The sequence below is a fragment of the Sphaerodactylus townsendi genome, linkage group LG04, assembly GCF_021028975.2.
Source record: "Sphaerodactylus townsendi isolate TG3544 linkage group LG04, MPM_Stown_v2.3, whole genome shotgun sequence".
In the NCBI taxonomy this organism is placed as follows: domain Eukaryota; kingdom Metazoa; phylum Chordata; class Lepidosauria; order Squamata; family Sphaerodactylidae; genus Sphaerodactylus; species Sphaerodactylus townsendi.
The window spans coordinates 65,148,218-65,171,733 of record NC_059428.1 but is presented as its reverse complement, the minus strand read 5'-3'; the positions used below and the strand labels follow the sequence as shown (position 1 = coordinate 65,171,733).

The 23,516-nt window shown below is 40.7% G+C and overlaps 1 protein-coding gene across 2 annotated transcripts in view; it reads left to right on the top strand.

The window, feature by feature from the left end:
- The window catches only part of URB1 (URB1 ribosome biogenesis homolog), a 70,063-nt gene that overhangs the window by 39,666 nt on the left and 6,881 nt on the right, over nucleotides 1-23,516 (top strand). For both annotated transcript variants that reach the window (XM_048493897.1, XM_048493896.1), the window contains exons 22-35: nucleotides 240-1,095; nucleotides 3,495-3,696; nucleotides 4,411-4,594; nucleotides 5,844-5,902; nucleotides 8,400-8,593; nucleotides 10,851-10,961; nucleotides 12,855-12,918; nucleotides 15,474-15,645; nucleotides 16,860-16,962; nucleotides 19,092-19,252; nucleotides 19,911-20,022; nucleotides 20,359-20,465; nucleotides 21,805-21,948; nucleotides 23,013-23,122. In XM_048493897.1, the coding sequence (XP_048349854.1) occupies nucleotides 240-1,095; nucleotides 3,495-3,696; nucleotides 4,411-4,594; nucleotides 5,844-5,902; nucleotides 8,400-8,593; nucleotides 10,851-10,961; nucleotides 12,855-12,918; nucleotides 15,474-15,645; nucleotides 16,860-16,962; nucleotides 19,092-19,252; nucleotides 19,911-20,022; nucleotides 20,359-20,465; nucleotides 21,805-21,948; nucleotides 23,013-23,122 (2,579 nt within the window). The remainder of the gene's footprint in view (nucleotides 1-239; nucleotides 1,096-3,494; nucleotides 3,697-4,410; nucleotides 4,595-5,843; nucleotides 5,903-8,399; nucleotides 8,594-10,850; nucleotides 10,962-12,854; nucleotides 12,919-15,473; nucleotides 15,646-16,859; nucleotides 16,963-19,091; nucleotides 19,253-19,910; nucleotides 20,023-20,358; nucleotides 20,466-21,804; nucleotides 21,949-23,012; nucleotides 23,123-23,516) is intronic.

The following is a 23,516-nucleotide window of genomic DNA, read 5'->3' as shown; positions in this document are numbered from 1 at the left end:
AGTATCTCTCAGCTAACTGTAACCTAGATTGGAAGGAAAGGGGAAGAGCCAGTAGTAGCCAACCATTCTGTGTCCCCTTTACATCTTTACTTGTTTGACAAGTAAGCCAATTCAATGTTTGAAGATATTGGCTCTACTAGGGATATAATGAATACAGTGTGGATTAAAAATATAAGGTTATTAATCCTATCACATTTGCCTGTGTGGTGATGTCTTGTTGTAACTCTTTTTTGCTGCAGATACTGGACATCTTGCTCCCTTTGGTTTTCAAACATCCTACACTGGAGAGTTGGTTCTTGGCTGTAGAACAACGTTCTCTCCCACATCACAATTTAAGTCCCCTTGCAGTGAAGCGCCTCGCTGTTCATCTAAATAATTGCATCCTTGAATTGCTGAAGGTGGGCTGTCCATTGTTACAAGCCAGAAACCAACTGCATGTGGTCTCCAGATATTTTGACACTGTCACTAAAACTATCCTGCAAGAACTGCACACTGGGAGAAGAGGAGGAAGCAAGACATATTCCACAAGGTCACAGCAGCTGGAGGCACTGCAAGATCTGCACATGTACATGGACCCACAACAGCTAAAAGAAGTGACATTGGCTATGCTGCAGGTTCCTAAAGAAAATCTAGCCACCAAGAAATCTGAAACTTCCTCTGGCAAAAAGTCATTCCTGAGCACTTATGGAAAGACTCTAGTACAGCTTCTCTCTGAGAGCTACCAAAGGGGATCCCTGAAGGGAGACTTCTTTTTTTCAAGAGAGCATGTTCAAGGGATGGGAGTTCTTTTGTCTACAGCAGCCACAGGGGAGTTGGAGAAGGTCTTCATGAAAGCTGTAGAGAAGGAGCCTGTTTTTGCTCAAGCAGTTGGAGTTGACATTCTTATTTTCTGCCTTAATCGTGCAACCCAAGATTGCCTTGCCATTGCTGCCTTGTTGATTCAGTATTGCCAGACTCATCTGCTGCAGTTCGAGCTGTGGTGTCTGAAGCACGGGACAGGCGAGTACTTGAAAAAGAACATGGGCTTGTTTCTGCCACTCATCAATATATATTTGAAGTGTCAAGAGCAGCATTGTTTTACACGTCCATCAAAAGGTAACCGATAACTTACTAATTAGTTCTCACATACACAGTGTTGGTTGTTTAGAAGTTGTAAATATTTTGGGTTTAAGGTCTTGTTCACACATGTAGAGGCGGAGGCCACAGACCCAAAATGAATAGATCGTCTTTCTTCAGAATGAAAACGTAAAGAAAATTGTATTGTTGAAGGCTTTCACGACCGGATTCAACTGGTTCTGGTGGGTTTTCTGGGCTGTGTGGCCGTGGTCTGGTGGATTTTGTTCCTAACGTTTCGCCTGCATCTGTGGCTGGCATCTTCAGAGGTGTATCACAGAGAAAAGTCTGTTTCACACTGTGTCTAAGGCTCATTCCACACATGCAGAATAATGCACTTTCAAACTGCTTTCAGTGCTCTTTGAAGCTGTGCGGAATAGCAAAATCCACTTGCAAACAGTTGTGAAAGTGGTTTGAAAACGCATTATTTTGCATGTGCGGAAGGAGCCTATGTGAGAAGGTAAAGTTTAGTGTGGTATATTGTCCATGTCCCAGGGTGGGGAACCAATCACTAAGTGTTTGGGTGGAACTTGCTATGCAAAGGTGTCGGTCGTTGAGTGCATTGTATTGCGGGTGGGGTTATCAGACCAGCCTGGCTCCCAGTACTTAAAAAATGGACTGATAACCCCACCTTTAATACAATGCACTCAACCACACCTTTGCATAGCAAGTTCCATAGCAAGAAAATTGGCAAAGCTAGAAAACAAACGGGTTAGGACCTTTCTACTTATTGTGTTAACTTTCCATCTGCATTGAGTTTTTGTTAGAAATCTACCTGCATTGTAAAATAGTTCAACCCATTTTTACCACATTGTCAATCATTCTTCTGCATATGTGAAACAGGCCTTTATTTATTGGAGGAGGCAATCTATTGCTTCCACCCTTTCACTAAATCTTTAAGGTAGCTTACAGAATACATACAACAGTAGACAGCTGACAAAAATTGTGGTAAAAGCTATAATAGCAAATCATGAACTAGGGATCAGTTGTGAAGGTAAAATGGGGATTGGGAGAACAGTAACAATCAACTGCATTCCAATTAATAAGGGCAGAAAATGAAATGCTAATGTTAGGAATGCTACATATATTGATATATTTGTTTCTTTAGTCCTAGAAATGAATCTAGCCAGTTCACAAGTAATTTTTCCTGAATTCTAAGAGTTGCAAATAAATGTTAGCTTTATTCATTAAAATGGTTTTAATTTAATTTTTACTATGATTCAGCTTGTCATTTTCAACTACCCTACAACATATCTGATTTCTTCAGATTTCTCCCTTCTGGTACCTGTGTGTCTCAGTTACTGTCCTTCAACCTTTTACAAGCCATCCCCCCATTATTTGCAGGGGAGGGGAGGGATCCAGCAGTCTGCAGATCTTGCCATTTCCGCTCCCACCAGCAGGACCTTCTGTCCTTGGTAAACTTGATTCCTGGGGTCAAAGGACATTTGGGTAATAATAGCCACACAGTGTGGTAAGCTGCAGTGGGGAGGGGAAGGAGCAGGGGCACAGATCCCCCCTCCTCTCTTTCTCCCTCCCCATCATCAAAGCTCCAAAGGCACAAAATTACTGTTTACGCAGTTTTTCAAGATGATTTTATATTATAACAAGCATTTTGTCAATTTTTATGGCTGATTTTATATACTAATTTTTAATGGTAGCAAACATGCAATCAGCTTGTCAACCACCAGCCTGCTGTTTCTTCTTTGTTAGATAACTGCCTGATACAAAGGCCATGTTTATTAGTCCAAATAAACTGAGAGCAATCTATCATTATAAAATGGGGAAAATATTTTACCTTTTACATTTTTCAGTTGGTGTTAGAAGGGTAATCTGTAGATGGGTAACTTCTGTTGTATGCTCCAGCATGCTCTATTTACATTAGCTAGCTATTTTGTCTCTTCTAGTGGGATGAGGACTCTCCCAGCTTCAGTAAACACTGAATGTATGTAAAGATGGTTGCCAACCTCCAGTTAGTGTCTGGAGATTTCCTGGGATTACACTGATTTCCAGGCAGCCCAGAGTAGTTCCCCTAGAGAAAAGGACTGTTTTGGAAGGTGAATGCCATAGCATTGTATCCCCCTGAAGTCCTTTCTCTTCCTCACCCCCCTCCCTAGACTCCACCACCAGAATCTCCAGGAATTTCAAGCTGACAGCCCTAGCTTGTACCCAAGTTTGTTTGGCCTGTTAAGAATCTTCATTGGATAGTCCATCTGTTAGGAAATATTCTCCCTTGGCCTGGGAGATTTACTGCTGTACAAAATAGGAATATATTATTTTATTTAAAGACTTTAAGTTGTATAACGTAGTTCACTTCTTGCTGCTGTTCTATAGGCTTGTGACACACCATTCTATAGCTGCTTTTTTATCATTCGTTCCTACAGTCTCTTCAGCTGTTCTCTGTGTTCTGAGAGAATCTTTGTGGCCAGAACTCCCAGATATATTCCTAAATACAAGTATATCAAAGCCACTGCCAGAGGAGTGTCAAGTTCTTTCCAGGTTACTGCCATCTGTACAAACTGAAGACTTGAACAATCTAGTTGAAAAGTTGCCTATAGCTCTTGAAACAACAGGAAGTCTTGAACAGTAAGTCTGTTTAATTTTCAGGTCAACATTTTGCTCAGTGTCACTACTATTTAAACACTTATTGCCATTACCATATATAATAATGGTTCACAATATATGGAATCATAGGCATTTGTAAAACAACTAGTTGTTTCAGAAGTATGCAAAATGTCAATAAAAGCGAGCTAAGAATGTTAGAAATACCAAACAGATGTTGTCCTCGATTGACTTCAAGGTACTTCACCTTCTCCTGAAGCAGGACAGAGGCTGTCCAAGCTCGGTCAGACTAAATCCCCCTTTTCTGTGTGCTTGGTGGAGTGGCAGATGGAAAATACCAGTTCAGATAAAAACTTTGTGGCTAATATGAAAACCTTTTGGCCAAAGCTTTCAAATGGTTAGACCAGTAAACAGGTTTTTTTCTTGTGCTGATCAATGTCAGTTATTGAAGAGAGAGTAACAAATCTTTTCTTTATACCTGGAGCAGAATAGAATCTTTCATCCTTTATGTAAAACAGTTGAACCATCAGAATCTTTTGGTGGTCCTTGTGTTAGACCTGATAGTGGGTCTACAGTTAATTGGATAGAACCGTCTCAAAGCGTCTGCCATCTTCTGGAATGACTGACCTCCTCTCTAGAAATGTGATCTCCTTTCCCAGCAGCCGTGTAGTAGCGAAGAGAGAGCACTGGCTCTGAAATAACAGTACTGCATTATTGCTCTGTTCATATCTCTTGTAGCTGGGTAGTCACAGATGCCATATCAAGAATGCTGGAGAGCTCTGAAAAGAAGCTGCATTCCTGGAAGAAACGCTTGCTAACTGTCTGTATCAAATGGCTAATCTTCACTTACAGTAATAACAAAGAACAAGAAACTTGTTCAGAAATGGAGGCTGCCATGCTGTCAAGGCTAAAAGAATTGCTGGTAAGGACTGGAGGGTTTTGGCTTCCGTGTTGCGAAGGAAAGAGGCACGTGTGTGGGGGGTTTTTTACGTCTCTGTATCCTTCTGCATGGGATAGTGAGTTGTAAGCACAACAAAGGCAGAGGAATGTGATTTAAAAATCCTGAAGTCCTGTGGCACTTTCAAGACCAACAACCTTTATTCTAGTACTAGCTTTCATGAGAGTGAGGTCATTTCTTCAGAGATAATATGAAGTGCTATGAATTTCAATACTTGCCCACTAGGGTGTGCATAAGCACAGCTAGTTTAACATTTGTGTGCAGGCTTTCTTGCACCGTGTTCTACCCTTCTTCTATGCAACAGCTCCAACGGGTATAATGTAAACAATAATATAATGATAAATAAAAATAGCAATAAATTAAACCAACGTACTAAAAACAGGATTGCCAACTAAGCAAAGGAAAGTTAACAGCCACAATTAACATGAGTCATTAAATTGTGGGATTCACTGGTCATGGATGTAGGGGTGTAGAGATGGTGAAGAGTATGCATGACTTTTGACAGATTCATGGTATCTAAAGGGAACATCCCTATTTAGAAGCAGTAAACATCTGAAAACCACGAAGCAACATCAGGGGGAAGGCCTTGGTCTTTATACCCAGTTTGTTGTCTCTCCAGAGCAACTGATTGGCTATTGTGTGAAACAGGGTTCTGGGCAAGATGGACAACTTCTCTGAGCCAGCAGGCTGCTGTTAAGTTTTCCCATGCTGCTTCTTTGCTGAAGCAGGCTCACAGTATTTGGTTTAGACAGCCACTGAGACTATGGCTCCTTCCGCACACGCAAAATAATGCATTTTCAAACCACTTTCACAACTGTTTGCAAGTGGATTTTGCTATTCTGCACAGCTACAAGTAAAGCATTCATAGGCTTATTCCGCACAGCATGTGCGGAATGAGCCTATGAATGCTTTACTTGTAGGTAAATCCTTTGGTTGGTTTTAATGGAACTTTGTTCCAAGAAAAAGACCACAATTGGAAGGTGCATACAGACCTGAAAATAGTACATATCCTTGAAAGTCAGATTGTTATACCAATTATTTATTGATGTAATACATTTCACTCTTCTGATGTTACTTTTTTGGAGCATTTGCTTTCATATATATGATAGTTCTAAAATTCAAAATCAGGAAAGAGGTTACTGAATTTTTAAATATTTTATCCTTTTCATCACAGTATATGTTAAATGTTGTGCTGTGTTTCCTACTAATCTAGCATTCAGTAACTGAAGTGGTTCCAGAGGACTGGCATAATTTTGTGAAGATTGGACTCAAGTAAGCAATTTTATGATCCAGCTGTGATGCATTAAATACTTGGTGCTTTTATAAAGAGCTAGTTGTTAAGATACAACTTTGCACTGTTCTAAGTACCTTATTTCATATGGAAATAGGAATACTTGTGACTATGAAATTCATCTCTCATTAAAACTTGGCATATTTCATTTCTTCTAAAGTTGTGAGTAGCAATGCCAGAGAAATTCACCATTACCTGGTACAGAATCCACATAGTTTGTAATTTTGGGATGTATAATAAATTCAACATACCGTATATACTCGTGTATAAGTCGACCCGCATATAAGTCGAGGCACCTAATTTTATCACAAAAAACTGGGAAAACTTATTGACTTGCATATAAGTCGAGGGTGGGAAATGCAGCAGCTACTGGTAAATTTCAAAAATTAAAATAGATACCAATAAAATTACATTAATTGAGGCATCAGTAGGTTAAATGGTTTTGAATATTTATTTCAAAGAAAAACAGTAAACTAGCTCTGTAAGTGGAAAAGGGAGTCAACAAAAACAATATGGTCTCAACAATAACTTTAAAAGTACAAAAACCTTAGCTCAACCAGCAACCAAGCTAAAACACAAGAGTTAAAATCCTTCAAAACTGGATTTTTGGTCAGGGGAGGAATGTTTATGTTAGCAGTACCAACATTTCAGAGTATCTTTAGGAGACCCTCCTGATGATACCACCCAGGTTTGGTGAAGTTTGGTTCGGGGGTCCAAAGTTTGGTTCAGGGGGTCCAAAGTTATGGACCCTCAAAATATAGCCCCATCAATTATTAGCTCCCATTGGAAACAATGGGGGGTGGGGTACCCCCTTTGGGGATCCATAACTTGGGACCCCCTAAACCAAACATCACCAAACCTGGCTGGTATCAGCAAGAGAATATCCTGATGATACCACCCAGGTTTGGTGAAGTTTGGTTCAAGGGGTCCAAAGTTATGGATCCTCAAAATGTAGCCCCATCTACTATTAGCTCCCATTGGAAACAATGGGGGATGGGGGCACCCACTTTGGGGGTCCATAACTTTGGACCCCTTGAATCAATCTTTACCAAACTTGAGTGGTATCATCAGGAGTGTCACCTGATGATATCCTGAAATTTTGGTGCTGCTAGCTTAAAAACTGCGCCCCCTGGCGGCCAACTAAGTAAAAACCCTAAAATATTTTTTAAGATACAGCTGACTTGTCTATAAGTCAAGGGGGGCTTTTGCAGCACAAAATATACGGTAATTTCCCTGAGTGTTCAGAGTATACAACAGAACTTTGTTTGTGCAGAGTATGGTGGGCAAGGCCAAGGAATGTGCCTGAGTGTAAGGGGGAGGATGACGTGTCTAACCAAGTTCTAGGAAGCTATAGGTTAAAGCTTTTAATTTTATTCTGTTTTCTCTTCCCTTTTTGGTTAATTTTTGGTCTTTTGTTCATGGTGGGTGGACAAAAAAATGTTCTCCCCTAAGTTTCATTCAGCACATCGCTAGGGTGTTATTTTACATTGAGTCAATTTTAGAATTCCCAGGTGGGGGGGAAACATGTTTCTTTCAGAGTGTTCTCTGATTATGCTTGTAAGTGCTGACTCCGTTCCAAGTAGAACTGAGGTGAACGTGCTCACAGCCAGTTGCAAGTACAATGCACCATTGAATGGTGATATTTTGCTGAAAGATTTGTAAAATTAGAACCCTGATTTAAATGGGTACCTTTCTGTTGATCCAATCAAACAGGTTGCATAAAGATGCTTTCCTTATATGCAGATGTGAACATGAGGTTAACTGTTTATTGAAATAGTTCATGAGAAGCACTGGGATTTCTGGAAAAAATACTTAACCAGATGTTGCGTAGTGTTGTATTGCTTGACTATTGAGCATTACCGGTATATGAAATATGTGAAAGTGCTGCGCGAGCATAGAATTCATGATTTGTGGCAGAACCTTGGCTATACTTTTGTATGCTTTTTTGTATATTTTTGTCTTGATTGCAAATATGATGGAGGTATTAAAATGGCATGTTCAGATCTCAAGAAATGGAGGTTTAGTATTCTAGCTAGCTTTTTATTCTTTCCTCCCTGATCCAGAAATCCATCATTCCCCAGATTTCCTGCTGTTCCTGCCCTCTGTTAATCTGGTCATTGACAAACAAAATCCCAAATCTTTGAAAACACAGCTGTTAGAAGTAGAATAAATGTTGTGAAATAAGAAAACACAGGCAAATTTTACTTAACAATGTTATGAGATTAAGGTTTCCAGTTCAGAATCCACAATGTCTTATTTGACATTAAGTATGTTGTAGATAATATGAAATGATATCTTGTTAGGCTTCATTTTCCCTGTCATAGCAAGTGCAGACATCTAAAGTACAACTAGAACACTCATAAGCCAAGCCAGCATGTGGGGCATAATTCGTTTCTTAATTAACTTTATAAGCAGAGTGTTCTCTTTTTTTGTATTTGTTTTGTTTTAGTCTTGCCATTATTTAATCTTTCCTCAAAGGTACCGTTATAAAGACCAAGACTTCATGAAAACTCTAAATGCAGCTATAAATTTGTTGTACCGGAAAGAAACACATGTTAGTCAGAGATTAGTCAAGCAATCCGTGCTTTATATGATGATCACGCAGCACTCTTTATTTTTGTCAGCAATGCTGAGGTCAAGAGAAGGCGCTGACACAAACATTCACACAAGAGGTATCTGTCCCTTTTGTTTCCTGCCATGTCTATATCTAACCTAAGTGCCTTTCAAATGTTTTTAATCTCCCCAGTCATCAGCCCACCTACATATTTTCAGAGCTGTTCTGTCTGGAACATGATTATTTTAGCTTTGCCTCTCAACAGTTTATCTCCCTTCGTTAGTATTGCGTTCTTTCTCTGCATGTCTTATTCAGTTAAAATGCTTATTCTTATCATGATTTTGAAATCAGTAAAAGTATCCAAGGTGTTAAAAAAAGTATTGAAAAAAGTATCAAAGGGTGTTAGAAATGCTATTTGCTCAGTGTTTATGAGGAACCTTTGTACTACATTTGTACTACTTTGTTCTACATTTACGTGAAACAACATATACCACTGAGGCACAGGAAATAACAGAAATCCAACAAGTGCAGAAGATCTGTTTGCTGCTAATACCACCACAGTTTGAGCCCTAAGCTCTTCATCAAAGTAGTATCATAAAGTATGAATAATTTGATAATAGTAATTAAATACACAAAACCCACAGAGCGAGCCAATGTTGAGGTTAAAATGTTGAACTCAGATCTGTGAGATTGAGGTTCATATCCCCACTTGCCATGGAGGTTTGTTGGGTGACCTTGACCCAATTAGTCCTGGATCCACAATGGACCCCGCAAATAAATAAATAAATACATTTTCTTGGCTAGATGATCAATTTTTGGGATGTTTTTTGTATAGCTGTCTTTTTCCAAGACCAAAGTTATGGTTATTTTGATATTTAAAATTCATCTTGGTTTCAGATATATATTTTTTGAGGTTAATAAAGTCAAATACACTGTAGAGACAGCTATAAGTCCTGTAGCCACCATTTTGCAAGATGCCAAATATACTGTTAAGTTTTTTAAAGGTTTTTAATATTGGGGGGGGAAATGATAAATCCAAAGAAACTCTTATTTTTAATGTTGGTAATATTGGGACAAAATGCATCAGGAAAATTGTTAAGGTGACAGTTCCTAAAAGTATATAAACTATTTATTCTGCCTTAAATAACTGTATTTATTATTTATTTATTTATTAGCTGTTTTTCTTTTTTAAATAGCTCAAAGCATCTTACAATATTAATAAAATAGACTAAATAGATTACATAAAAATATAAAACTAAAATTTAAAACCACAGTTTGGGACTGCTTTAATCAAATGGAGCTGCCTTCTAAAAATCAAAAGTAAGAGATCCAGGTACAACTCCATAGGGAGTTGGTTCCATAATCATTGGGCTGTCTGTGAAAAGGCCTTCCTTCTCGTGTGTACCTACCAAATGAGCTTCTTTGATTGGTCAGTCAGAGGAGCCTTTGCCTGTGTTCTTAATTCCCGGACAAGAACATATGAGAGAAGACAGTTCTTCAGTTACCCTGATCCCAAGCCATGTGGGGTTTTTAAGGTCAAAACCAGCCCCTTGAATTGGGCTTGAGTAGATTGATAGCCAGTGTAATAGCAGTAATATCAGGCTCATGTGCTCCCGATAACTGGCACCGACCAGCAGTCTAGCTGCAGCATTCTGTACTAACTGCAGTTTCCAAACACTCTTCAAGGGTATCCTCAAGTAGAGTGCATTGCAGTAGTTCAGAAGAGGTAGGCAGAGCTAAGATGGAAGTTACAGGATTACATGGACAAAAGACAAAAAGGTCTTTTTAAAAAGGACCACAGAAAGACCCAAGAAGAACTGTCTACAAATGAGTTGATCAGTTCTCAGAACCAAGTCAGCACAAGTACAATTGTCTGATTTCCCATGTCAGATAAAGAAAAATAGGGAGAATAAGTTATAACAATGTGTGCACAAATATTGCTGTGGGAATGAGGAAAAAACTTTCATATCTCCTAACAAATGCTGTTTGACATTTAGGGGAATGTCCTCTTTGTATTAGCAGAACACAAATTCCGTGAATTGAAAATATCAGCTAGCTTTATTTTAAAAACCCATATAAACAAGATTATGATAAAATGTTACTCATAGTATAGTTTATATCTTGCTGTTCATGGTTGAAAATCATAGGGAAGTTTTCCTTTGGCCCAAATGAACAAAGGGGAGCTGTGCAAGGAAGTGCCTTGCGTTGTTCCATGTATGTATGTTTGCTGGAAAATTTTGTGCCCCCCCAGACCCCCCCACAAAAAACCCAAACCCTTATTGCCCCCAAGAGCTTCTGGAACCATCTTTTCAAACTGTTAGAAAAGGATGAGGTCATTTGGAAGACATGAAATATGTGTTTCTTTTTTGCTTCAGAGGCATTAGTGGACATACTGTTGACTCTTGTGAAAAGTTGCCCTGAAGTGTGTGAGAGTAACCATTTTGCTGTGCTACTTGGAGCCTATGGTGCAACTCTGAGTGTTGTAGGTAAGTCTGTCTGCTGTTTGAATATATGTAGGTTAAGAATTCATAATGTAGAATTAAGATGGCCAAAGTGTGTCAGTAGTTCAGGCAACTGCAGTTCCTAGGTGCTTCAAGAAAATGAGTAGAAAAAAAGGCCCTTTCCACACACACGTAGAAACGAGCCTCCACTGGCATAATTTATGCCGGTGGAGGCTCGGGGACCATTCACACGCTAGCGTGCAAGTGGCCCCCACTTCCCCCCCCCCCCAGCCGGAGAGGTGGCTCCGCACGGAGCCGCCTCTCAGTCAGCCCCCTCCACTGACCTTCGTGTCCAGCGTCGCTCTGGAGGGCTGCAGGGACCCGCCCACACTGCCCTCCAACCTCCAGGGGTCGGAGGGCAGTGTGGGCGGGTCTCTGCAGCCCTCCAGAGCAATGCTGGACATGAAGGTCAGTGGAGGAGATGGGGAAAGTGGTATCTTCCCAGCGGTGCGGTTTGCACCGCGCCAACGGGAAGACGCCACTTTGCAACACCGCTCCCGGAGCAGCCAGGACGGCGCTGCTGCACTGTGCGAATGGCAGCCCAGGGAGGGTGTTTTCACCATCCCTGGGCCGCTGTATTTCACCCATGCGGAAAGGGCCAGAGTTAAAAGAAGAATCCTTTCACGATCACTTGTACTAAGGGCTGCAAGTGAAATAAAGCCTTCCTTCTTCCAGTTCTATCCTCTCCAGGTAATAATGAAAAGAGAAAAGAGGACTTTTGGAGGCTCTGTTTGTGTGCATTTGTGCAGCAGGATACTAGCTGAGTGGACTTGCTTTTTGGGATCCTTAAAAGGATCCATAAGGGAATTGGGGCTAGTTAGGGAAAGGTGAGCAGAGCAGTGACTTCGTGGACATTAGGTGGAGTGTCATGTGTCTTTTGTGGCATTCGGTCATATAGCATCTCTTGTATGTGACTCTCTGGACCTTTCTGCATGGACCAATAAACCTGGGATAACAATGGTAAAAAACCTGTTTTGGGGAGGAACTTTGCACAGATCCTAAAGTGGGTCTGCCCATGTTATTTCACCCCAAAGGGGTTATTCAAGAATTGCACTATCTGCAAGCCTTTTTAAAAATCCTGGGCTGCAGCTGCTTCCAAGCAAATGGCCAGGCAGGGTGCCACTTTTTTCAGCCATGAAAATTTTTTTCAGCCTTTAAAAATTTTTTTCCCAGTGCCCATCTGCATAGCCATGCAGGCACAAAGGGTTGTAACATGAGACAGCATGGCTGTGCGGGTTTACTCATGCATGCCTGCGTAGCTACGCATTGGCGGGAGATAATTTTTTTTAAAGATGCGACTCCATGCGAAGGCACATGCCCCGGCTAATTTGCTCACTGACCTCGGAACAGCCAGCCATGTGAACGGCCCAGAACCACACCGGATCAATCCCGAATGCAACCCGCTTTACATTTGCTGTGCAGAAAGGGCTTTTGTGCTGATTAAAATTTACAGATAAACTCTGTGTGCTGCCACCACTAAACCATGTGTGCTGCCACCACTAAAAAGTATTATGTTTGAAGTGATGTTGGATGTTACAAAAAGTCCGTTGAGTTTAAGCTGCAATTGCTATTTCACAGATGCAAGCCCTCATTTAACATGGCAGCAAATGCATGTGTGAGCTCACTCAGAGACTTGGGATGCATCCACACATTACTGGATATTACGTTTCACTACAACTCAAGTGCCTTCTGGATAGTCATATCCTCACATGAAAATCCAGTTGTGAATGATCACTGTAGCGCAACAATAGAAGCAGATTTTACATGCAAAGACAATTTTATTTGCACATACCATTTTTGAGAAGCAGCCATATGTGCAGATATAGCCCTGCTTCCTCAGATAACGTACCATATTTATATTCTTTCTTTCTTTTTTAGACCAGAAGATATTGCTGCTGCTTAAGTTATATGAAAAGAATGGTCTGAGTCTTGTAAATTTCAGGTTAGATTATCAGGATCTTGATCAATGTGTTATATGGCTTGATGTGTGATAGCTAACTTTGCTGTGGATTATTTGCTTGTGGATATCACAGGCTGTGATGATCAGCATTTTAAATGATGTTGAAACAGAGGTAGTGGGATGTCAAGCTTACCAGTGTGATCTCTACCTTCAACCCTGCACCTAAAAGACATTATCCAAGTATTTTCGGAATGTAATATGTTCAGCCCATGAGGGAAACAGAAAGACAACAGTAACTCTTATTTATTCCCAGGGAAGGGGGAATAAGATGGTCCAGAAAAAGAGAATAAAAACTGGTATACCACAGTCTTGCTTGGTCTATTCATTTATAAGATAACAGTTGATAAGTTAGAAGCGTGGAGAGCAGTTAGCAGCCAGGTTTGCAGTCTTGAGGCAAATATTGGCCTTCTCTCAGTATAAGTGTGAACTCCTCTTGGAAACCACAGGTCTTTCACTAGTTTCCCTCAGAAATTGGGGCTTTGAAACAGTTTCAGTCTCTTCCTGAACTTAGACAGCCTGCTTTACCACAGAATAGGTTCTGAGACTTCCAAAGTCTCCTGAGGCAGGTTCTGTCCCAGCTAGTACTGGGGTCACAAATCCTGTCTCTACACATTCACTGTTTTAGCCTGCATACACGCAAGGCAGGCTTTGAGACAGAATCCCTCCAAATATCTCTTTCTGAAGGCTCAGATCCTGACTAAAATTTATCTCCCTCCCCCAAAAAAATCTAATTTCTCCAGCCCTTCCAGGGAACCTGTTAGGCTGCTAAATGCTTTGTTCACAGACTAAACAGGACTAAAGGAAATTTTTCCCGGAAAGGGACAGAACCGTTGCCCATCTATCACACATGCAATATCCAAAAAATAAAATCCAAAATGCATTTTGTGTTCCAATAAAGAATTATACCTGAGCATAGGAAAAGGTACTACTTAGACTAGTAGGGTTCAGTGAAGCATAGAGCAGCATTTCCTCCCTCCTTGTTGTCTCTTACATATCTTTACTCTGATCCAGCAAAGGGGATGTAGGTATCAGAACTGTCAATCTCCAGTCTCTCTTCCCCTTGAGGCTCAGCTGGTACCTGCTTTACTTTCAGCTGAAAATGGACCAGCTTAGGAATAACTTCTCTTGCCACTTGTCCCAGTTACTCCAATGTCTGTGGAATATGCCTGGAGGTAAAAAGTCCTCTTATGCTGTTTTCATAACAGCAGTATTTCCTCTTGCATTACTTCGGTATTAAAACACTTCAATATATTATTATTTGCAACTTAACAGGATGTTGCTGTTATATTTGAGGCAGCATAAGGGATGGCTCCTTAGTTTCTCTTTAAAGATTCCTGCTGCCGCCTCTGCTGGTCATGGCCGCTATCTGAAAGCAAATTGGATCCCCTCGCGTAAGGATTTCTTCAAGTAATCTGGGCTGCCATCTCCCAAGAAGGTGGGATTGGGTCTGCCACTTGCTGTGATAGCCCAGTGATGCCAGCCTCTAGGTTGGACCCTGGAATTACACCTCATTTGCAGACTACCAAGATCATTTACCCAGGATAAAATGGATGCTTTGGAGGGTGGACTGTATGGCACTATACCCCAGTGCGGTTCCTGTCCTCCCCAGGTTCTATCCCCAAATCTCCAGGAGTTTCCCAGCCTGGCTGCCCTACTCCCCCACCCCCCCATCCTCTGCTGGTGACCAGGGATGATCTAGCAACCCTACCTAACCCTTACACAAAACTCTGCTCGCTGTGCTTCTGCCTGGAGAGGCAAGGTTGGCTAGAACAAGAAATGGAACTTTTTGGGTGGAATCTCGCCTTTAGAATTTCCTCCCTTGTGATGCTCAACTGGCACCTATTTTACTTCCTGCTGAAAGCGGACCATGCCCGTGGTCAAGGCAAACAATTGCAAGACATGCTGTCCCTAGAAGTAGCAAAAGACGTTTGGTTGCCACAAAGCTGCCGTAAATATTGTTTCACTGCTGCAGTGTATTGTCTGTTTTGCAACCAGGGACCAGTGTCTGAGGAGAGGCATTTTTAAAGAAGTATCCCAGATTCTGGCCCACTTGTTCAAAGCAGTGGAAGAAAAATCCTTCAGCCCTCTCAGCACAAGCTTTGTATTATTTTGCTTTTCCATCTATTCCGTGAACAAAGAAGTCAATAAAATTGTTTGAACTGTGAAGGCATTGTGATGGCTACCGAATACAACTGTGTATTTGACTTGATGATAGTGATTGATATTCTTTACAGAAATATATTAAGATTACAGGTTGTAAGCAGAATTGTAGCCTTTTACTGTAGGTTGGAAGCTGGTGAACAGGAAATACTGTCAAAAGGAATTTTGCTTCGTAGTTCAATACTGTAAGAAAGCATTTTGAAATAAAATGGCGTTGTCAAGGAAACAGATACTAGCTGTGGATTCTTGGGTAATAAGATGTGAGGGAATAGTCAGTGCAGCTGTACCATTTATAAATCAAAACTGCTTTCTGTAATTGTCTCCTTCTCCAGCTATAGCATTAAAGACCAGTTGCTTCCTCACTAATCTAATTACAGAATACTACTTTGGGGTCCTGATGCTGTGGAGCATCACAAGACATGCAAGAGTTTGGGAAAGTCTCTGTGGCAGCAACCAAGCACTGAAGAAATTCTGAGTCTTCTAGACCGAGAGATGATGATGAGGACCATTCTCCATTTCCCACAGCACCAACATCTCTTCCTACGAGAGGTGCCTTAGATTAATTGCAGAATTCTGTCCCTTTTGGTGTACTCTTGAGGACCCTTTTTATTTTAGCCACTTAGTCACATTCTGAAAAGTAGCACTGGAAGTACTGGGGCTTAGTGGCAATGACTTCTAAACAATCTTTTCTGGAGTCTGTTGTTTTCAAATATATGACTGTATTCTTTTCCCCAGTAACATTCAGTTTCAGACTTCAGCAGCATAACCCTTTCAATTTAATCTTATTTTAACATCCACTGACTAAGGTGTGGCTGGATCCTTTAACGTCTGAGGAAATTCTCTGTGGGCCATGGTCTTGGAAGGCTACAGGCCATCAGGAGTAAGCTGAGCCAAATAGACAGATTCTGCACAGGCCAAAATCGAGGCAGCATCACTCTTCCCCCCCCCCCCCCCCCGGTGTTTTGTTGACTTGCTAAATGAGCAAGTCTTTTAGAAAGTGGCAGCGTCCACCCCGGTGCTGAGTGAACGGCACCGCGTGGAAGGCGCTGATTTCTGGCACACCACTTTTAAAAAAACCTTACCTCTTCCTCCCTGCATAGCTCTGTCGCGACAAGGGGACTCACCCCTGCTCCCCAACTTCTGGGTCATTGCCAGGGCCACGGTAGTGTGTCCACTTTTCCTGATGGAGCTACGCCAGGAGGAGGAGGTACGTTTAAAAAAAATGGCGGGCCCCAGGCTGGCACCAGTGTCATGCTCACTGCCCCCCCCCCACTCCCAGGGCCCATGCAGAATCTGCCATAGGCCACCTGATGCATGCAGTGCCACAGGGGCCACTTTTTCGTTCTGACCCATGGAGATAATAGCAGTGAGTTGCACCCTTGTCCATGGCTCAGATCTGAGCTGATCATCTCCTCTGGCATTGCCTGCACTGTAGGGGCCACTTGGCTCATTTGTTGCATGCCAATTATGATGTTGCAGTCTGTTCCTGCAGGGATTAACCCTCGTGCAAAAATCATTGTTGAACTGCAAACATATAGAGTTCTTGTGCAGAGAGAGTTCACATTAAGCTAATTCCAGTTCACCTTAAGCTACAGGAAACCATAAGAAACACAACAACTATAATAACACTGCTATGAAAACTGCATTCTGGCTTTACAGTTCTTACAGTGCTGGCATGCTTATGGCTGCAAGGAACCATCACAACAAGGTCCATCATATTATTGGAAATTCTGCTTTCCATTATTTTATGTCCTTTATTTTAGGGAGAACAGATGCTGCAAATCAAAGGCAAAGACAGCGTGTATCCTCATGATCTCTATGACCCCTGTTTCCTTCTTCAGCTCTTCAGTGAATTACTGAGACCAGGTACAGGAAATTGTCTTGTGTTTGGGAGAATATTTTGTACAAGTTTGTATACATAGACTGTGATTAAACAAATATTATTTGGACTGTTGTCTTGGAAGCAGTAATCCTCCTTGAAATGTTTGCTGCAGGTACTCTTTAGAAAAGGGATCTGTATTGTCTATGCATTTGGAATTTTGGTTAATTCTGTGCTTTTAACCTATTTTTTAAGAGAGTAATAATAGCTATCATCTTCCATTCAAAAGCTATTCTCTTCCTTTGGCCTTTTAAATCTATTGGCCTCTTCAGATATTTGGCATACTCAGTGTCTGAAGGGTTGATAGGATCTTAGCTTGTGCCCACACAGTCTGCCTCCCTTGCTCCTGCCATTTTATATGGTATCCTGGCTTTAAAGCCGGAAGATAGAATTTTGCTGCTTGTACTTGGGTAAATTTTTTTCATAGACTATTTATTGGTTATTTCTGAGTAGGTTGTATAGGATTTGGGATACCTTAGAGAGTAACAACAACTTAAAAAAATGCATCGCAGGCAGGACAACTAGTTCAAAATCTCCCTGTTTCTCAAATTCTTCACAGTTTTTGTGCAGGAGTCTCTGGGTTGTCTGACCAACAAATGAAACACCATCCTTTTAGTTCCTTACTTCATTTCTTGGGAACAGGTTACTACTTCTCCTACTCTTACAATAATTGTTTTGAAAGCCATTGATTTTTTGGGGGGTTGTATTCTTCATCTGGGTTTTTAAAGGACCCTTTTCATTGCTTCCCTCATTATTCAATCTCCTCTGCATTTTTGTTGCTTTCCATAACTCTACCCAAGCTCTTTCTTTGGCTCCTCTTAGAAATCTATCCAGCTGTGCCTCTGTTGCTGCCTCCCTGAGTTTGTCAAATTACAAAGGGGTACTCCTACTTACTGCATACCACAGGGCTTCTTTTTATCCTGTAAAGAATTATTTAAAAACCTGCTGCCTCCATAGAATGTTTTACAATCTCCTACCATAATTTTGAACATGCTCTGTGGGACAATCCTTAGTATTAGCACATGGCCCAAAGGACCTTTGTTACATTTTGCTTCCTGCAGATATTGTAACAGCACCCTATGAATAAATGATCCATAATTACTTCTCACTAGAGGTGAAAGCCCCACATTACTCACAAAAGGGAAGAAATACCCCTGTAGTAATATCGAGAAGTGATAGTTATCTCAGCAGCCATTTCCCCTTGATGTTTCCAAGGTTCTACAAACAAAACGCTATGTCCAGCATAAATCACACTTGCCCCACGTACCGGCTGTTGACTTTATTTCACAAGGCCGGATCTTGTTGTAAATTGTCCCTTCCATGACCTATGTTCAGACTTTCAAATGAATCTTCTGTTGGTCAATTAACCATAAAACAGAGTGAGAGTCTTTGCTGGCAGTGTCCTTTTTTAGCTTAAGAGAAAAATGGTAATGGAGTTGGACATGGGATTAACTTGGGACAGTTATGCCTCCTGGTTCCATATTCACAATCACTAGCTTGGATTAGAATCACTGTTTTACAAATACATTTGCACTGATTGAAAGGAAAAAACAAAACCTTTGACCATATTGTATTAATCACTGCTTGGGATGTATGTCCATGTGTTTACAAAAGTGTAATTAAAGGGAGTTACTCATTTTTAACTGTTCTGGAATATGCACCCTGAGAGATCTGATTTAAGGGGGATTAGGGAGAAAGGTATTCAAATGGAAAAGATGGCAGGGAAAACCAGAATGCAAGCCCCTTAGAAAATGGGATACAAGGTCTCCTGTCCAGTAGATCTTGCATTATGTGAAGAAGTATACAGTTCAGCAGAAGCATCTCAGGGGATGAATCCTGCTAAAGGATTGCAACAAAAAAGGTGGATTCTGAAATGAAGCCTCTAACTGGAGATGACTATTTTTGTATGCAGATCCTTATTCTCACTATAAATGGTCGTTTAAAGGACTTTTGAGAGAACTTCCTTTATAGAGTGGGAGAGAAAGATGTGGGTTTTACTATTATATTCCAGTTTTTACCTAGAAATTGTTTCAACTGTTTTTGTAAGCTGCCTTGAACTATGAGGAAAGGAAGTATATAATTGTTTTAATAAATAAATATTTTTTGTTTTTTGTAGAATGTGTTGTAGGATGCCCAAAGTTTATTGAAGTCAATGCTTTTGGGCTAACGGTAGCTGCCCTAAGCAGCTATGACCATAACATGCGAGCGGCAGCATACTATGTCCTGGGCTCTTTTCGCTTCCACCTTGAAGGGGCTCGATTCCGAGAACAAAGACAAGTAAGAATATGTTAACTTTACTGCTCTGTGTACACAGTGGTTTGGACTCCAGTTTCGCAATACTAAAACTTGTCTCACAGGACACTGTTTTGCTAATTTTCCTTCATAAAATATATGAACAGGCTTCTTATTTTTAGGGCACTGTGTAATTTTCTCATGCCTAAATGTGTTGTTTATGTGGGGTCCTAACACATACAAATATTACAGATGGAGTCTTATGAGAATACAACACTTTATTTCTATCAGTAGTAATGTCTTTCATCATGCCCCATTCCCATTTTGTGATATTAGAACATTATTTTGCAATTGGCTTCTATTATAGCTTATAGACTGTGGTTTGGAGTCTATTTATATTTCTGTGGGCACCTGATGGGGAGATTTTTACCCCATCCCCCAGGCACACCATTTTGGGTTGTGCTTATGGTAGCCACAAGAAAAAAGAGAGAGAGAAAAAGGAAAAATTGGTGAAAATAACCCCCTCCCTTTGTCCCCACAGAAATCTAGGGATCCAAATCTATGATTAACTTATCTTCTTCTGCAGTTTGTGAAAGGGAGGTCTGCTGTTGTCATTCAAAGATGGATCTTGTGGATTCACAGTTGGTAATGGAATTCCAAAATCTACTTTCTAATTTTTTTTATTGTTTTGCTCATGTTACAGTTGCTTTATCTTATGGATGTTGTACAAAATGGAATCAGATATTCAAACCTCAGATTTACTTTTCCTTTAACACTCTACATTGCTAGAGTTGCCCAACACATGCTGAAGCCAGGTACTGTAGAATATAATCTGTACTCTGTTTCTCAATCGGTAGTTATTTAATGAAGTAAGATATTACAGAATAAGAGTGTTAATTTTTTTATTGAGCATTGATGACATTGTGAGGAACAGTAATGTTCTAGTCTGTTTTTCATGCAGTCATCTGCTCTGTGTATGTATATGCAAGATTGTGAAATGTTAGTGAGAATTACGTTTGATGAGAAAGTTTGTTTCATAAGAACTGCAGAGTTTGTTACACAGTAACATAGGAGAGTCAGTATTTTTCTGTGTACTTACTTGTATTCACATATTTTTCCTCATGCTGCAACAATTTCTCTGTTTTCCATAGAGGAACATATGTACACAAAGCTGAACAGGTTCCTTCTTTCCCACCAGTACTTGGATTTGAAGAAAGTGCCAGGGTTTTTTCAGCTCTTTTACAGTTTTGATATAGAGGTAATGTAAATATCATCCTATCTTTCTTTATAACCCTTTATAACAAAATAACCCTTTGCAAGTACCAAGTTATTTCTTAACCACAGGGTGATATCACATCACAATGTTTATTAGGCTGGCTTTGTTTAGCAGAAGATGAAGAAAATTTGGATTTTATACATCACTTTTTCTCTACCTTTAAGGAGTCTCAAGGTGACTTACAACGCCTTCCCTGCCCCACAATAGACACCTTGTGAAGTAAGTGGGAGAATTCTGAGAGAACTATGATTAGCCCAAGGTCACCCAGCAGGCTTCAAGTGTAGGAGTGGGGAAACAAATTCAGTTTACCAGATTAGAGTCCGCCACACTGCACCATGCTGGGGAGATTTGCCTTTGCATTCCCCAGTCAGCTGCATTTTACCCCCAGCATTGTTCTCTCCTCCACCATTGTGTCTTTGCAAAAACCTTATGAGGTTAGTTAGGCTGAGAGTGATTGACCCAGGCTGCCCAGCAAGTTTCAAGATAGAGTGGGGATCTGAACATGGGTCTTTTTGTCTTACATATTAAATGCTGTGCTGCACTAGCTGGCAGTGCATAGGTTGAATGACTGTTCATTCCCAAACAGTTGATTATTTGCCTGCTTTTCCATGCGCAGAGAATTCTGTACACAAATGGTATCTGTTAAGAGGTTTGAAAATCTTGATTTAATTTGTGCAGTGAAAGCTCAATATTGTTTAACTTTATGTTCAAATACTGGCCCTGCATCTTCAAAGCCTTCAAAAATAGTTCAGAAAAAAAGATTTTATGTCTAGCGTAGCTGCCTGCCTCTCCTTCATAGCTTCCCGTTGTCCTCGACTCTACAGAAATTGTTAAATTTCCCCTGCTGCTGCACTGCTGCTTATAAAACTCAAAATTCAATAAGTAATATATTGAATGATTATCCATCATAACCTTTATGTTTCTTCATGTTTATGGTATTGAATTGCGGAATATGCAACCAAATTTTCTGTTGGTGAACACAGCAATGTATGCCAAGAGCAGATTCACCAGAAGCCAATGAAATCCAGCTGAAGGTATTTCGTAGATGGCATGGCAAAAAGGGCTACTACAGCTGAGGTTTCTGGTTTAGATGGTGGAAGATCAGATGCTCTTAGTGAAATGTTTAGGCATCACCACTGTTTTTTGCCATTTGCAACATAGCTTTCTTTCCATCTCTCCTCACAGTGTGTTAATCTATTAATTGAAGATATTTTAGCCCATGACTCCAGTGAAATATAGAGGAAAAGAGATACAGTGAAAATGTGATTGATTTTTACATAATTAATGTTTGCATACTCTTGGTGATGGTTCTGTCTTCCAGCACAAATTGGAACGGAAATGGGTTCTAGCAATTATTGGGGAAGGACTCCGAGATAAACACTGCTATGCGTTGTATGATTATCAGAGGATTTTCCATGTCCTTCTTTCATTCTTCCACAGCCCACTTTGTGATGAAGCTACCCAGGTAAAATATAACTAAAACACACATAGACACCTCAAAATCAAACAGTTTTTAATTTAAAACAAATGGTTATTTGGTAACTTTTTTTCCTTGTGATCTCATTCAAGCAGATTTAAAGGGGGTCCAGTCTAGTTTAGTCTTTCATATCTTGCCATCTTTCAGCCTGAGATCTCAAGATTTATTGATCAGTTTTTAAGGAAGAATCAAATATCCCATCTCTTTGGAACAGCCTCCCAAACTGCAGGACTATAAATCTACATGGTTCTCTGAGGTCAAAAGCAAATTATGGTCACCTTGACTTAGTTTCTTTTGTTAGAAAAAGAGGCATGACTTAGCTCCAGCAAAATGGGTGTGGAAGGCTGTGGGAGTAGACATACATATGACTCAGTTCAGAGCATGCACAGAGCCTTCTCCTGGTTGTACTGGAATGACATGGCAAGGATCTCTGCCTTTCACCTGGACATCTGGTAGCTGAACCATTGTTTACAGGTTGCTGATATCAGTGGCATAGCGCCCACGGGGCCGGTGTGTGTGTGTGTGCAATGCCCTGGACGCGCCCTGGGGCGGGGGTGTGGCTGGGGTGTGGAGGGGACAGGGGCCTCTGCGGCAGGGGCCCAGGGCACAGTTCCTTCTTGCTCTGCCCCTGGCTGATATCCAGCTAAAGCAAGACGGCAGCTAAATAGAGAATGTGGTAATATTCAGATAACCTTCTTTTCCTGTTGCCTGATACGTTTAGGGGTGAAATACCACCATGCTCTTCCTTCCCTAGACACTGTGATAGAACAGACGTCAGGGCATGTAGGTGAAGCTGCATTTCCCCAGGACTTTTGCAAATTGCTGGATTGGGCATATACTTGCCAAATGCTCAAGTGACAATTCTAGAGGGATGACCTTGTTAGCCTGTTGCAGCAAAAATGATTACAACTCTTGTTGTATCTTTAAGGTGCTGCCATATTTGACAGATTTGCAGATAATTAGATCTAATTGCATTGCTATTGCTAAAGTTTAAGCTTTGGTTGAGTAATAAGAGCATTTATGTAATAGAATGGCCCTGTTTTCTTTTTCAGCATCAAATTCTGGAAATAGTACAAAATGCTGCCAGCATCCCCAGAGCTGCCTATGAACTAATAAGAGATCGTAGCCTTTTAACATGGCTATTATTTATTCTACAGAAAAGGTACATAGCAGGCTTATTCTGTGCTAAATTAACAATTATTATTTGTATGTTTAAAGTGGGGGAGTGGCTGAGAGAATGCAGCATAGGACATTCTGTTACTGTTTGTGATATTTAGTTTATAAAAGATGCTCTGTGCTTGTAATGTAAATCTGTGGATTCTTACTGCAGGGTAACTCACTGTAATTAGGGGAAACCATAGTAGTAGAACCAGGGAATGGCATCTCTTCAACTTTTTTCTCAGACCCTTTATATCCAGATTCTTTGGGCTACTGCCTGCACAGTGCAGGCCATAACTCAGTGCCGGCCTTTCTCACAGATATTACTCCAGGGACAATTTTTGTTTAGCAGGTCTTTCCCTGCTATGTGGAAAACTAACTTCTGCCTCTGCTGCTAC